Source organism: Pan paniscus, chromosome 1 (assembly GCF_029289425.2).
Source record: "Pan paniscus chromosome 1, NHGRI_mPanPan1-v2.0_pri, whole genome shotgun sequence".
Taxonomy (NCBI): domain Eukaryota; kingdom Metazoa; phylum Chordata; class Mammalia; order Primates; family Hominidae; genus Pan; species Pan paniscus.
Genome location: NC_073249.2, coordinates 195723898 through 195740772, shown reverse-complemented (window position 1 = coordinate 195740772; position 16875 = coordinate 195723898). Strand labels below are relative to the sequence as shown.

At 46.7% G+C, this 16875-nt stretch overlaps 1 protein-coding gene across 1 annotated transcript; it reads right to left on the bottom strand.

The window, feature by feature from the left end:
• Positions 1–898: 898 nt before the first annotated feature.
• On the bottom strand, positions 899–2507 carry LOC106634549 (selenoprotein W). Its single transcript, XM_034942848.3, has one exon. The coding sequence runs from the start codon at positions 2326–2328 to the stop codon at positions 2215–2217; it is 114 nt and encodes a 37-aa protein (XP_034798739.1). The 5' UTR covers positions 2329–2507; the 3' UTR covers positions 899–2214.
• Between the last annotated feature and the right edge of the window lie 14368 nt (positions 2508–16875).

Below are 16875 nucleotides of genomic sequence, written 5' to 3'. Positions count from 1 at the left end.
AGAGTCATATAGTATTTGTTGTTTTGTGATTAGCTTATTTCATTTAGCATAATGTCCTAAAGTTTCATACGTGTTGTAGCATACTACAAAATCTCCTTCCTTTTTAAGCCTGAATCATAATAGTTCATTGTGTGTATCTATCACATTTTGCTTGTTCATTCATCTCTAGATGGACACTTGGATTGTTTCCACATGTTAGCTATTTCGAATAATGCTACTATGAACATGGGAATACAAATATATATTGGAGACTCTGCTTTCAATTCTTCTGGGTATATACCTAGAAGTGGAATTGCTGAATTATAGAGTTAAACTTCTATTTTTTTGTTGTTGTTGTTTAGACAGAGTCTTGCTCTGTCGCCCAGGCTGGAGTGCAGTGGCTTGATCTTGGCTCACTGCAAGCTCTGCCTCCTGGGTTCACGCCATTCTCCTGCCTCAGCCTCCCGAGTGGCTGGGACTACAGGCGCCTGCCACCATGCCCGGCTAATTTTTTGTATTTTTAGTAGAGACGGGGTTTCACCGTGTTAGCCAGGATGGTCTCGGTCTCCTGACCTCGTAAATTCGCCTGCATCGGCCTCTCAAAGTGCTGGGATTACAGGCGTGAGCCACCGCGCCCGGCCTAAACGTCTATTTTTAAGTTTTTTGAGGAACCATCATACTGTTTTCCACAGCAGCTGCACCATTTTACATCTTCATCAAAAGTGCACCAGGGTTCCACTTTCACCACATCCTCACCAACACTTATTTTCTGTTTTTTGAAAGTAGCCGTCCTAATGGGTGTGAGGACACTGATATTATTTTAGACTGTTGTAAATAATAAAATCCTAAATCATGAAATAATTTCTCCCGAGACATCAGAAAAAAATGTTTACTTAATTTGTTTTCCATTTAAAACTTTTTTTTTTCTTCGGAGGCAGTCTTGCCGTGTCTCCCATGCTGGAGTAGAGTGGTGCAGTCATCGCTTATCACAGCCTCAAACTCCTGGGCTCAGGCAATCCTCTAGCCTCAGCACCCTGAGTAGCAAGGACTACAAGCACACACCACCACACTTGGCTAATTTAAAATTTTTTTCTTGCGTAGAGATGAGGTCTTGCCGTGTTACCCTGGCTGATCTTAAGGTCCTGGCTTCAAGCGATCCTCCCTCCTCTGGCATTCCAAAGTGCTGGGATTACAGGTATGAGCTACAGTGCCCAACAACAACAAAAAAATTTTAAATCATGAGATCCAGGAAAAAAAAAAAGCCTGTTGAAAAAATTTTATTGGCCGGACATAGTGGCTCACACCTGTAATCCTAGCACTTTGAGAGGCTGAGGCAGGAGGATTGCCGGAGGCCAGGTGTTTGAGACCAGCTTGAGCAACATAGCAAGACTCCATCTCTACTGTGTAAAAACGTGGGCCAGGAACGGTGGCTCACACCTGTAATCCCAGCACCTTGGGAGGCTGAGGTGGATGGATTGCTTGAGTTCAAGGGTTTGAGACCAGCCTGGGCAACATGGCAAAAACCCATCTCTACCAAAAAAAAAAAAAAAAAAAGAAAAAAGAAAAGAAAAAAGAAGGAGAAGAAAATTAGCAGGGTGTGGGGGCATTCCTCTGTGGTCCCAGGTACTCAAGAGGCTGAGGTAGGAATGGATCACTTGAGCCAGCGAGGCAGAGGTTGCAGTGAGCCCAGATGGTGCCACTACACTCCTGCCTGGGTGACAGAGTAAACCCTGTCTCAAAAATAAATAAATGCATACATACATAAATACATACATAAATACAAGAAACTTATTTTTCTCTAGACAGCAGGGCAAATTTCTTTTTTTTTTTTTTTCGGTTAAATTCGTCCAATATTTGTTGAATTGTGAATGGCTGCAAACGTTGCTGCAATCAGAGACTCACCCATCCTGTTGCCTCTCTTGGCTTCCCTTTGAGAAGGAAGCCTGAGGCGGGACATCCCCCAAACTCTGGGAGACAACTGGGGAGACACGGGGTATGCATAGAGATATGATGAAATCGGGGAACAGGTAGGGCGGTGTGGATTCCGGGGAAGACACATACAAACAGACTCTACCACACAGAGGTAAAGACCAGGGGTGTCAACCTCTGCCCCCAACAGCAGCTGCGAGAACAGGAGAAGACCAGGTGTCCATGAGACATTTCAGTTCTTCCTGTCATGAAGCATCTGCTGATAGGAGCTGGGTCAAGGTCCCTGGACTCTGCCTTCAGGGCACATTAGCCCTGAGCCAAGGCAGCTTTGATGGCAGCCACCAGCTTCAGAAACTTGTTTTCTGTGTCCACATAGCCATCACCTTTCTTCTTAGAGTGAATCAACTTCCCAGCTACCATTACATCAAAGAACCCGGTGGCCTGGGGAGTTCCCTCGCTGCAGATGTCCAAAGTCCAGAGGAACTCATCTTCTTTTTCTTTTTTTTTTCTTTGAGACGGAGTCTCACTCTGCTGCCCAGGCTGGAGTGCAGTGGTGTGATCTCGGCTCACTGCAACCTCGACCTCCTGGGTTCGAGCGATTCTCCTGCCTCAGCCTCCCAAGTAGCTGGGACTACAGGCGCCCGCCACCGTGCCAGGCTAATTTTTTTTGTATTTTTAATACAAACGGTGTTTCATTATGTTGGCCAACATGGTCTCGAACTCCTGACCTCATGGTCTGCCCACCTTGGCCTTCCAAAGTGCTGGGATTACATGCGTGAGCCACTGTGCCGGCCGGCCGGGGGAACTCATCTTCTAACTTCTTCTTGAGCTGAAGATACTTGGACTTGTAGCCTCAAGTGCCACATAAACCGCTCGCGAGAGCCATGGCTCTGGGCTGCCACCCTCGCTGGGGAGCAGAGACCTGGGTCACAGAGACCTCCTGCCTGGACGCATGAGGTCTGCACCACAAATTTATTTAAAAAGGAATTTTATTCATTTAAAATATATGCATACAGTTGCTTACTATAATCTAGGCACTGTCTTAAGCATTTGTTTCCACCAGCCACACTAAATGACTCATCTACATCACCAAATTTCAGGAGAAATTAGACACACTGCCAGAAGAAAAGGAAATACTTTAGATACTAGTTTTAGCAAAACATGGCATTAATACATTGCAGATGGAGCAGGATGTGAATTTACCTACAACTTCCACACTCTGTAACTGATGGATTTTGAGAAAAACTAGGAAAAAACAGTGACAAAGAATCCATTAAACCAAATTACTTTTTGACTATATATCTACTTGGCCACATAATTTTGCATATTAAACAGCAACTGTAGTTAAAATTATCTATCTCAGATAAGAATCTTTTTCTTTTTAGTTTGTATGTATGTATGTATTTATTTATTTTGAGGCAGGGTCTCACTCTCTTACCTAGGCTGGAGTGCTGTGGTGCAATCACAGCGCACCGAGGCTTTCCCTCCCAGGCTCAAGTGATCCTCCCACCTCAGCCTCCCCAGCAGCTGGGTACACAGGCAAGGATCACCACATCTAGCTAATCGTGTTACTTTGTGTAGTGACAGGTTCTCCCTGTGTTGCCCAGGCTGGTCTCGAACTCTTGGGCTCAAGCAATCCTCCTGCCCTAGTCTCTCAAAGTGCTGGATTACAGGCATAAGCCTCTGTGCCCGGTCTTTTTTTATTTTATGTATTTTTGTATTTATTTATTTTTGAGACGGAGTCTTGCTCTGTCGCCCAGGCTGGAGTGCAGTGGCACAATCTCAGCTCACTGCAAGCTCTTTCTCCCGGGTTCACGCCATTCTCCTGCCTCAGCCTTCTGAGTAGCTTGGGACTACAGGTGTCCGCCACCACACCCAGCTCATTTTTTTGTATTTTTAGTTGACACAGGGTTTCACCGTGTTAGCCAGGAAGGTCTCAATCTCCTGACCTTGTGATCCTCCTGCCTTGGCCTCCCAAAGTGCTGGGATTACAGGCATGAGCCACTGTGCCTGGCTGCCTTTTTTTTTTTTATTAATAAGAGATGGAGTTTTGCTTAATTGCCCAAGCTGGTGTGCAGTGGTCTGATCATGGCTCACTGCAGCCTTGAACTCCTGGACTAAAACAATCTGCCTGTTCCAGCCTCCCCAGTACCTAGGACTACAAGCATGTGCCACCACGCAGGGTGATTTTTAAAAATCTTTTTGGGCCGGGCGCGGTGGCTCATGCCTGTAATCACAGCACTTTGGGAGGCCGAGATGGGCAGATCACGAGGTCAGGAGATGGAGACCATCCTGGCTAACACGGTGAAACCCCATCTCTACTAAAAATACAAAAACTTAGCTGGGCATGGTGGCACACGCATGTAGTCTCAGCTGCTCAGGAGGCTGAGGCAGGAGAATTGTTTGAACCCAGGAGTCGGAGGTTGCAGCGAGCCAACATGGCGCCATTGCACTCCAGCCTGGGCAACAGAGTGAGACTCCATCTTAAAAAAAAAACAAAAAAAACTGTAGATATGTGGTCTTGCCATATTGGCCAGGCTGGTCTCAAAATCTTGATTGCCCAGGATGCCAAAAATCTTGTTATTTTCTAGAATCTAATATGAGAACCATTGAATAATTACAACATATTTGCAACAATGATAATTTTCTATTACCTTATATTCAATATTTGATTTGTATAATTTTTACAGAATGATTTAATGCTTGTCATAACTGTTATTCTTTAAAAAAATTTTTTTTTGTAGAGATCTTACTATGTTGCTGAGGCTGGTCTGGAACTCCTGGCCTCAAGTGATCCTCCTGCCTCACCCTTCCAAAGTGTTGGGATTATAGATGTGAGCCAGTTCTATGCCCAGGTATGCGCAGTCTTATAATTGTTATTCCCCAGAAATAATAAACTAACTTATATAATGTCTTACTGGAGGATGGAGCAACTTTTTGTAATTCTCTAAAACAGGGATCAGTAAGCACAGGCCACAAGCTAAATTCTCAGCTTGCTTCTTGTTTTCTTTTCTTTCTTTCTTCTTTTTTTAATAGGCTTTATTTATTTATTTATTTATTTATTGAGATGGAGTCTCACTCTGTCACCCAGGCTGGGGTGCAGTGGCATGATCTCGGCTCACTGCAGTCTCCGCCTCCTGGGTTCAAGCGCCCGGCTAATTTTTGTATTTTTAGTAGAGACTGGTTTTCACCATGTTGGCCAGGCTGGTCCTGAACTCCTGACCTCAAGTGGTCTGCCCGCCTCGGCCTCTCAAAGTGCCAGGATTACAGGCATGAGACACCATGCCCAGCCTATTTATTTTTTGAGATGGAGTATTGCTCTCGTTGCCCAGGCTGGAGTGCAATGGTGCAATCTCGGCTCACTGCAACCTCTGCCTCCTGGGTTCAAGCAATTCTCTTGCCTCAGCCTCCTGAGTAGCTGGGATTACAGGCGTATGCCACCGTGCCTGACTAATTTTGTATTTTTTTTTAATAGAGATGGAGTTTCACCATGTTGGCCAGGCTGGTCTCAAACTCCTGACCTCAGGTGATCCCCCCCAACCTTGGCCTCCCAAGTGCTGGGATTATAGGCGTGAACTACCGCACCTGGCAGACAGGCTTTATTTTTTAAGATCAGTTTTAGGTTTGTGGCAAAATTGAGCAGAAGATACCATATTTCCTGTATACTTCCTACCCCTATGCATGAATAGCCTCCTCCATTTTCAATATATCCCCCATCAGAGTGGTACATTTGTGACAACTGATGAATCTACATTGACACGTCATTACCACCTGACTCCCTGTTTTTGTAGGACCCCTGCAAGCCAAGAATGATTGTAACATTTTTAAAGGTGGGGGAAAAACTTTAAGAGTACTATTTCTTGACATTTTTCTGCAAATGATATGAAATTCAAATTTCAGTGTCCATAAATAAAGTTTTGTTGGAACACAGTTAGACCCAGTTGATTAAGTAGTGCCTGTGGCTCCTTTTGTGCCCCACAGCTGAGTTGAGTAGGTACCACCATGACCATATGGCCTACAAAGCCTTTGGGAGGCCGAGGTAGGCAGACCAATTGAGGCCAGGAGTTCGAGACCAGCCTGGCCAACATGGTGGCCATGCTCTCCAGCCTGTGTGACAGAGGCTGGATCATAGTTCACTGCAACCTTGAACTCCCACCTTGATCCTCCCACCTCAGTCTCCCACGTAGCTGGGACCAGGCACACGCCACAGTGCCCAGACAATTTTTTTTTTTTATTTTTTGAGATGGAGTTTCGTTCTTGTTGCCCAGGCTGGAGTGCAATGGTGCGATCTCGGCTCACTGCAACCTCCGCCTCCCGGGTTCAAGCGATTCTTCTGCCTCAGCCTCCCGAGTAGCTAGGATTACAGGCACGCGCCACCACGCCCAGCTAATTTTGTATTTTTAGTAGAGATGAAGTTTCTCCATGTTGGTCAGGCTGGTCTCGAACTCCTGACCTCAGGTGATCCACCCTCCTCAGCTTCCCAAAGTACTGGGATTACAGGTGTGAGCCACTGTGCCAGCCAATATTTTTATTTTTTGTAGAGACTGGATCTCACTTTGTTCCCCAGGCTGGTCTTGAACTCCAAGGCTTAAGTGATCCTCCTGCCTTGGCCTCACAAAATGCTGGGATTATAGGAGAGAGCCACTACACGCAGCTATGTGTTCCTGAATTTGCCAACCTCTCCCTTTGACTCTCAGGACCCAAATTCTTGGCTCTCCAATCAGGTATGTCCTCTTCCCATTCCTGCACCCCTGCCCTTGCCATTCTGTTAAATAGAAATAAGTCACGTTCTACTGAGAGGCCTCTGGAGTGGCAAGGCCTGCCCTACTCCCTGCCCTCCCCACAGGCTTAACTGAAGGGACCCATGATAAACCCCCAAGGGCCAAGATTTCCTCACAATTTACTTTCCATAGTCTGCATTAAGAACAAAGTTAGAGTTTTGTTTTGCATTTTCCAAAGAAAAATGCTGTTGTAATATGTAATATTCTTTTACAAATGATTCACTCATGCAGGGAATACTGCTACACGCCCTTCCTTCTCTCCCCTTTCCCTCCTCCCTTCCCCTGCATTCCTTGGGCACATTTCTTGTATCTTACTTTCCCCAGGTCAGAAGCAGGCTGTTGGAGGGCCCAGTTGGCAACTTCTCCACCTGAGAGGCCCCAGAGCCTGCCCAGGGTGGGGAGCAGTTAATGTTTAATGAGTGAGTGAATGAATACATTTTAAAAGGTATGAAGGCCAGGCCTGGTGCCTCACGCCTGTAATCCCAGCACTTCAGGAGGCCCAGGTGGGCAGATCACTTGAGCCTAGGAGTTCGAGACCAGCCTGGGCAGCATAGGGAGTCCCCTGACTCTACAGATAATTTTTTTTTTTTTGAGACGGATTCTTGCACTGTTGCCTGGGCTGGAGTGCAATGGCGTGATCTCAGCTCACTGCAAACTCTGCCTCCCGGGTTCAAGTGGTTCTCCTGCCTCAGCCTCCTGAGTAGCTGGGATTACAGGTGCACACTACCACACCTGGCTAATTTTTTTTTTTTTTTTTTTTGAGACAGAGTCTCACTCTGTCGCCCAGGCTGGAGTGCAGTGGCACGATCTCAGCTCACTGCAAGCGTTGCCTCCCGACATCCGGCTAATTTTTTTTGCATTTTTAGTAGACACAGGGATTTACTATGTTGGCCAGACTGGTCTCGAACTCCTGACCTCATGATCCACCTGCCTCGGCCTCCCAAAGTGCTGGGATTACAGGCGTGAGCCACCGCACCTGGCCCAGATAATAAAAATTAGCCGGATATAGTGGCACATACCTCTAGTCCTAGCTACTTGGGAGGCTGAGGCAGGAGGATTGCTTGAGCCTCGGAAGTTGAGGCTGCAGTGAGCCATGATTGTGCCACTATACTCCAGTCTGGGTGACAGAGCAAGACCGTGTCTCAGAAAAAAAAGGAAAAAGATAAAAAGTATGAAGGAAATTGGGGAACTATGCTGTCTCCCCGGGGACCTTTCTGCTGAGTCAAGGTGGCCTCTCTGGGCAGTAGGATGAAGCCCGACTCTCTGGTCAACTCATTGTTCACGAAGTCCTTTCCCACAGCAGCTGAGGGACAAAGTCACAGTCCCTGCCCAGTCCTCTGCACCAGCCACCCCTCTGGTTTAACCTGTCCCAGGTCTTCCCCCTTGACTACACCCTCTAAATCCTAGAGTGGGGAGAGAATGAAGATGTGAGGTGACAGATGAGGTCTCTTCCCCAGCCAGAGGGTGCAGAAAGCCCCAACATAACACATGTCCTGAAACCCAAAGAGAAGACAGAAATTGTCAGCAAAGGTTAGCTAGCTCCTGGGGTCATAAGCAACCTTATTTTTATTTTGTGTTCCCAAATGTGTTGTCTGGAACATGTATACATATTACGTATTAAAGCAAAAGCAAAATCAGAATATTGTCTTCCAAGTTGTCTTTGTGTGTGTGTTTTGGTTTTGTGGTTTATTCCTCTTTCTTTTCAGTTGGATAGAAGCCAGGCTCCTTTCTCCCAGCACACGCACAGACTCAGCACACACAGAAACCCCAGGAATTAAATGACTCTCCAAAATGATAAGTAGGAAGAAGGGGGTGGGGTAGAGAGTGGAGGAAGGGGGAGGGAGGAGGCCTTTTCCCCTGACCTGGGGAGGAGCCCTAGTCCAGGAGAGGTCAGGGTGTGCAAAGGCCTCTGGGTAGGAATAGGAACAGGGCCATTGGCCAAGTGCCCTCTGCTCTGTTACTCCCAGAGCCGGCTCCTACCCTCAGGCCTGGGAGCCCGCCGTCTGCTAGTAAGGGGCTTCAGGAGTTGGGGAAGTGCAGATGAGGAGTAGCTCTCTTTTTCTCACATTCCCTCTTAAACCTCAGTTTTTTTTTTTGTTTTTTTTTTTTAAAGAAATGATTCTAAAATTAGCCAGGTGTGGTGGCATGCGCCTGTAATCCCAAATGTGTTTCTACTTGGGAGGCTTAGGTGGGAGAATTGCTTGAGCCTGGGAGGTTCAGGCTGCAGTGAGCTGAGATCAGGCTACTGCACTCCAGCTGGGAAGACAGAGGGAGACCCTGTCTCAAAAAAAAAAAAAGAAATAATTTTTGTCCTTTTTCTATAAGCATCTTTTAAAACTTTTTTCCAGGCAGGGAGCAGTGTCTCACGCCTATAATCTCAGCACTTTGGGAGGCCGAGGTGGGCGGATAACCCGAGGTTAGGAGTTCGAGACCAGCCTGACCAACATGGAGAAACCCCATCTCTACTAAAAATACAAAATTAGCTGGGCGTGGTGGCGGGTGCCTGTAATCCCAGCTACTTGGGAGGCTGAGGCAGGAGAATCTCTTGAACCCGGGAGGTGAGCCGAGATCGCGCTATTGCACTCCAGCCTGGGCAACAAGAGCGAAACTGTCTAAAAAAGAAAAAAAGGCAGCATTTTGGGAGGTGGAGGTGAGAGGACAGGAGTTTGAGACCAGCCTGGCCAATGTGATGAAACCCCATCTCTATTAAAAACACAAAAATTAGCCGGGTGTGGTGGTGCACACCTGTAATCCCAGCTACTAGGGAGGCTGAGGCAGGAGAATTGCTTGAACCTGGGAGGCGGAGGTTGCAGTGAGCTGAGATCACGCCACTGCACTCCAGCCTGGCGCCAGAGCAAGACCCTGTATCAAAAAAAAAAAAAAAAAAAAAAAAAGAACTTTAAAATAAATAAATAAATAAATGATTTGCACAGCAACTTTGTGAACAGAGCCCCCTTCCCTTTCATTTTCTGCCTGACTATCCACAACAGAGTCCCGGGGTGGGGGTGGGAGGGTCAGGGATGGGCTGTGGCATCTGCATGCAGGCTTGCCTCCACTGGCCTGAATCTCAGCAGGAAGAAGCAGCTCTTCCCTCAGGCCAAGCAGGAAATGATTCTCCCACAAAACACGTGACCCTGAGACCTTCCCAGGGAGTTGCACAAATTCGTTTTATAACCAGCAAAACAATTCTGAGGGTTTTAGAGTGGGAAGGGCTTGCTCCTAGTTCTCCTAAGACTGTCTACTGTTTAATTACGAAAGCCACTGTTGTGCTCAACAGCTGAGGAAACACAGGAAGGATCAAGAAGTGAAATTTCCCTGACTCCACCTCCCCATACTGCCTCAGAGACCCAGGAACAGGCTGTCCCCCAGAAAGGGATGCCTGGGAGGACTGAGCAGGCACTGACCGCTCATGCTAGGGAACCAGGCCAGTGAATGCAGCTTTGAATCTACACTGGATCACCTCCATGTCTTCATCTGTAAAATCATGCCAGGCACGTCACATGCTTGATACACATTCATTCATTGCATTTGGGCCACAACCCTATGAGGGAGGTGTTATTATCATCTTTGTTTTACCGAGAAACCTAAGGCACAGAGAGGGTAAGAATGTTACTGGGCCAGGTGCAGTGGTTCATGCCTGTAATCCCAGCACTTTGGGAGGCTGAGGCTGAGCCTGGAGTATCGCTTGAGCCCAGGAGTTCAAGACCAGCTTGGGCAACATAGTGAGACCCCCATTTCTACAAAAAGTAGAAAAATTAGCTGGGCTGTTGCATGAGCCTGTGGTCCCAGCCACTTGGGAGGCTGAACAGGAGGATGAGGATCACTTAAGCCCAGGAGGTAGAGGCTGCAGTGAGCCATGATGGGGCCACTGCACTCCAGCCCCAGTGAGAGTGAGACCATGTCTCAAAAAAAAAAAAAAGTTACTAAGGCCATATATCTTGTGCATGTATACCTGAAATTTGAGACCAGGCAACCGGGTACCACTAGGCTCTACTGCTCCTATGAGGAGCACACACTTACCTGTACCTGTCTCAGAGAATCTCTTCGAATTAAAGGAGATAATGCACGTAAGGTGCTCTGAACAGAGCCTGGGACTTAGTACTCTCAGTAAACACAAGTCCAACATCATCATCATCATCATCAATAGTCTTACCTATTCAGAATTCTTTATTATTATTATTGTTATAGAAAGGGTCTCACTGTGTCATCCAGGCTGGAGTGCAGTGGCATGTTCATAGCTCACTGCAGCCTCAAACTCCTGGGCTCAAGCTATCCTCCCACCCCACCCTCCCAAAATGCTAGGATTACACCAAACCTGGCCCAGTCAGAATTCTGAAGCAGTCGCACTCCTGGTCCTGGCTGCACAAACATGGTGGAAACTTATATGCTTAAAAAAAAATTGTACTGGGGCCGGGCACGGTGGCTCATGCCTATAATCCTAGCACTTTGGGAGGCCGAGGCAGGCAGATCACGAGGTCAAGAGTTCGAGACCAGCTTGGCCAACATGGCGAAACCCTGTCTCTACTAAAAATACAAAATTTAGCCTGGCATGGTGGTGGGCACCTGTAATCCCAGCTACTCAGGAGGCTGAGGCAGGAGAATCGCTTGAACCCGGGAGACAGAAGTTGCAGTGAGCCAAGATCACACCACTGCACTCTAGCCTGGGCGACAGAGTGAGACTCCGTCTCAAACAAAACAAAACAAAACAAAAAAACCAAATTGCTTTTAGTGGTTATTGCCAAGCAGGGTTGTGGGGGAAACTCATGTTTCATAGACCTCTATAATCATAACTATTTTATATAGTAATCATGTATTATTTTGTAATTAGAAAAATATGCATAGATAGGCCAGGTGCAGTGGCTCATGCCTAAAATCCTAGCACTTAGGCCGAGGCAGGCAGATCACTTCAGGTCAGGAGTTCGAGATCAGCCTGGCCAACATGGTGAAACCCCTTCTTTACTAAAAATACAAAAATTAGCAGGGTGTGGTGGCATGCGCCTGTAATCCCAGCTACACAGGAGGCTGAGGCAGGAGAATCACTTGAACCCAGGAGGCGGACGTTGCAGCGAGATCGCGCCATTGCACTCCAGCCTAGGAGACAGAGCGAGACTCCATCTAAAAAAAAAGAAAGAAAGAAAAAGAAAAAATAATAATATGCATAGATGAAGACATAATATATAAATGCCAAGTGCATGTACTGAACACTCAGTTCACTTGTTTGTGTATGTTTCTTTCTTTTCTTTTTTTTTTCTTTTTTTTTTTTTGAGACAGTCTCGCTCTGTCACCCAGGCTGGAGTGCAGTGGCAAGATCTCAGCTTACTGCAACCTCCGCCTCCCAGGTTCAAACAATTCTTCTGCCTCAGCCTCCCTCATAGCTGGGATCACAGGTGCCCGCCACCTTGCTCAGTTTTTTTTGTATTTTTAATAGAGATGAGGTTTTACCATGTTGGCCAGGCTGGTCTCGAACTCCTGACCTCAGGTTATCTGCCCAGCTTGGCCTCCCAAACTGCTGGGGTTACAGGCGTGAGCCACCGCACCCAGCCCCTCTGTTTACTTTTTTTTCTTTTTTGTATTTTTAGTAGAGACAGGACTTTGCCATGTTGGCCAGGCTGGTCTCAAACTCCTGGCCTCAAGTGGTTCACCGGCCTCGGCCTCCCAAAGTTCTGGGATTATAGGTGTGAGCCACCATGCCTGGCTTGTTCATGTGTTTCTCTCTCTCTCTCTCTTTCTTTTTTTTTTCTTTTTGAGACAGAGTTTTGTTCTTGTTGCCCAGGCTAGAGTGCAGTGGCGGGATCTCGGCTCACTGCAACCTCCGCTTCCCGGGTTCAAGTGATTCTCTTGCCTCAGCGTCCTGAGTAGCTGGGATTATGGGTGCCCACCACCATGCCCGGATAATTTTTTTGTATTTTTAGAAGAGACGGGGTTTTGCCATGTTGGCCAGGCTGGTCTCAAACTCCTGACCTCAGGTGATCCACCCGCCTCAACCTCCCAAAGTGCTGTGATTACAGGCGTAAGCCACCGCGGCCAGCCCATGTATGTTTCTATTCACCATTTATGGAGCATCTATTGGCTACCAGGCCTTGGCTACAGGAACTGCTATGTGGCGTCAGAACCCTGAAGAAGTTCCCAGTGTGATTCACTGGATGGGGTGGGAAGCATCTTCTATCTGCTATGGTAGGAACAGAGGGCTGTGTGCAGGTGACAGGCCAGGCCTGGAATGTGAACCTCTAATTCCCCATCAAGTGTGATAGAAGATGCTGAGTGCGGTGGCTCACGCCTGTAATCCCAGCACTTTAGGAAACCAAGGCGGGCGGATTGCTCGAGCTCAGGAGTTGAAGACTGGCCTGGGCAACATGGCAAAACCTCATCTCTACACAAAATACAAAAATTACTCAGGCATGGTGACTCGTGCCCGTGGTCCCAGCTATTTGTGGGGCTGAGATGGGAGGATCGCTTGAACCCAGGAGGCCCAGGCTATGGTGAACTGTGGAAGCACCACAGCACTCCAGTCTGGACGACAAAGTGAGACCCTGTCTCAAAAAAAAAAAAAAAAAAAAAGAGGTGTGATAGAAACACTGAAAGAAGCAGGCTCTCAGAACAAAGGTTAGGTTTTTGGTTTTTGTTTTATGTTTCTTTTTGAGACAGAATCTCACTCTATTGCTGAGGCTGGAGTGCAGTGACATGTTCGTAGCTCACTGCATCCTCAAACTCCTGGCCTCAAGTGATTCTCCCACCCCAGCCTCCCAAAGTGCTGGGATTATACCACACGTGCCCCAGTCAGAATTCCAAAGCAATCACACTCCTGGCCTTGGCTACACAAATATGGTGGCACCTTATATGCTTAAAAAAAATTGTACCAGGCCAGGCGCAGTGGCTCACACCTGTAATCCCAACATTTTGGGAGGTCGAGGGGAGTTGATCACCTGAGGTCAGGAGTTCAAGACCAGTCTGGCCAAAGTGGCAAAACCCCGTCTCTACTAAATATACAAAAAATTAGCCAGGCTTGGTGAGGGGCACATGTAATCCCAGCTACTTGGGAGGCTGAGGCAGGAGAATTGCTTAAACCTGGGAGGCGGAGGTTGCAGTGAGCTGAGATCATGCCATTGCACTCCAGCCTGGGCAACAGAGCAACACCTTGTCTCAAAAAAAAAGAAAAAAAAAAAAAAAGAAGGCCAGGAGCAGTGGCTTACGCCTGTAATCCCAGCACTTTGGGAGGCCGAGGCAGGCAGATCATGAGGTCAGGAATTCAAGACCAGCCTGGCCAACATGGTGAAATCCCATCTCTACTAAAAATACAAAAATTAGCCAGGTGTGGTGGCGGGCGCTCGTAATCCCAACTACTTGAGAGGCTGAGGCAGGAGAATCGCTTGAACCTGGGAGACGGAGGCAGTGAGCCTACATCGTGCCATTGCACTCCAGCCTGGGCGACAAGAGCAAGACTCCATCTCAAAAACGAAAAAAAAAAAAAGAAGAAGAGGAAGAGCAAGAAGAAGAAGAAGAAGGAGAAGAGGAAGAAGAGGAGAACACTGGGGGAAAAGGAGGGAAGTACAGAATAGGAAAACAAAACTAGACTCTGGTGATTTAGGCAATCTGCTGAGTTTTTCTCCTTGGTTCTTATGTTTTATTTTTTTCTTTCTTATTTCTATTTATTTATTTATTTATTTATTTATTTATTTATTTTGAGATGGAGTCTCACTCTTCCAGACTGGAGTACAGTGGCATGATCTCTGCTCACTGCAACCTCTGCCTCCCGGGTTCAAGCGATTCTTGTGCCTCCGCCTTCCCTGTAGCACCTGCCACAGCTTGCCCCAGCTAATTTTTTTTTTTTTTTTTTGAGAAAGAGCCTTATTCTGTCACCCAGGCTGGAGTGCAGTGGTGCGATCTTGGCTCACTGCAAACTCCACCTCCCAGGTCAAGAAATTCTCCTATATCTGGAGTAGCTGGGACTACAGGTGTGCACCACCACACCTGGCTAATTTTTGTATATGGATATAATTTTTGTATACTGTTTGTACTTATCATTCTGTTGTATTGGAAATAACTTGTTACCAGTTTGGTGCCTTTGATAATTTTTTTTTTTTTTTGAGATGGAGTCTTGCTCTGTAGCCCAGGTTGGAGTGTCGCCCAGGCTGGCTCACTGCAAGCTCCACCTCCTGGGTTCACACCATTCTCCTGCCTCAGCCTCCTGAGTAGCTGGGATTACGGGCGCCCGCCACCATGCCCGGCTAATTTTTTTGTATTTTTAGTAGAGACGGGGTTTCACCGCGTTAGCAAGCATGGTCTTGATCTCCAGACCTCATGATCTGCCCGCCTCGGCCTCCCAAAGTGCTGGGATTACAGGCGTGAGCCAGCACACCCGGCCCAGTGTGGTGCCTCTGAAAGAAGAAAGGGAAGTAATCTATGTAAATAAATATATACTTAAAATGGTGACTGGGGAAAACAAACAAAAGAAATATATACAAATGCCATGTCCTGCGTTTGCATGAGGTTTGTTTCACAGCAAAGTAGTTACGCTTGCAAACTCTAAACTCCTGGGATCAGACATTTGGGCTGAATTGTATTTGCTTATTATAATAGCATTTCTCACTATTTACCAACCTCCATTTTCATTTCCTTTTTTTTTTCTTTTTAACAGCCCAGAGGTCTTTTTTTTTTCTTTTTCTTTTTAACACCTATTATGCCATGAATTCATGGGGAATAGGTTCCAGCAGCTCAGGCTCCTTCCCACTGGTTCTCACAAAGTGCGTTTCTCTGGGTGGAACAGGCTGGCGCTTCAGTCGAACCCAGGTACCTTTCTCTTTGGCTTCTTTCTTTTTCTGATCATTTTCCTTCATGCGCTTCAGGAAGCTATCCTGACTCTTAGAATGCTTAATATGCTCAATACGCACATCAATTCTCCAGCAAGAATCTTGCCCTTAACTTGTTTGTTTACAACAATGCCAACAGCACGCTGAGGAACATTGTAGACTCTTCCAGTTTAGACATGGTAACACTGTGGGGCATTCCTTTTTGAACAGTGCCCATTCCCTTGATGTCTACAATATCACCTTTCTTATAGGTTTGCATATATGGGACCAAAGGAACAACTCCATGTTTTCTCAAAGGCCTAGAGAACATATATCGGATGCCTCTCCTCTTTCCCTTTGTGTTCATCATTTTGGCAAATTACTGGAAGACGGCGGTTCTGGCCAAAAGACTCTATTTTCATTTCTCACCAACCTCTATTTTCATCTGTATATTTTTCATCTGTATATATTTTTCTTCTCATTTCTACTAAGCCTGTTTCAACTTTGAGCATTTTCCATGAGCAAAATTATTCTACAGCGCTTTACATTCATAATCCCAGCATTTTGGGAAGCTGAGGCGGGCAGATCACCTGAGGTCAGGAGTTCGAGACCAGCCTGACCACTATGGTGAAACCCGTCTCTACTAAAAATACAAAAATGCTTGGTGGCGGGTGCCTGTAATCCCAGCTACTCAGGAGGCTGAGGCAGGAGAATTGCTTGAACCCAGGAGGCAGAAGTTGCAGTGAGCGGAGATCGCGCCACTCAACTCCAGCCTGGGTGACAGAGCAAGACTCCTTCTTGGGGAAAAAAAAAGAAAAAGAAATTGGACTTTTAAACTGAACACTCTTCCTTTCCTTTGCTTTGCTTTGCTTTCCTTTCTTTCTTTCCTTTCCCTCCCTTCCTCCTTCTCTTCCCTCCTTCCTTCTATTTCTTCCTTCTATTTGTTCTTTCTTTCACAGATTTATTGAGCTATAACTCACATTCATATAATTCACATATATGAAGTGTACAGTTCATTGTTTTTTGGTATACTTGGAGTTGTGCAACCATCACCACAATCAAGTTCAGCATAATTTTTTTTTTTTTTGGGATGGAGTTTCGCTCTTGTTGCCCAGGCTGGAGAGCAATGGCTCAATCTCGGCTCACCACAAGCTCTGCCTCCCAGGTTCAAGTGATTCTCCTGCCTCAGCCTCCCGAGTGGCTGGGATTACTACAGGCATGTGCCACCACACCCAGCTAATTTTGTATTTTTAGTAGAGATGGGGTTTCTCTGTGTTGGCCAGGCTGGTCTCAAACTCCTACCCTCAGGTGATCCACCCGCCTTGGCCTCCCAAAGTGCTGGGATTACAGGCGTGAGCCACCATGCCTGGCCTTTTTTCCAGTCTTTTAGATATTATCAT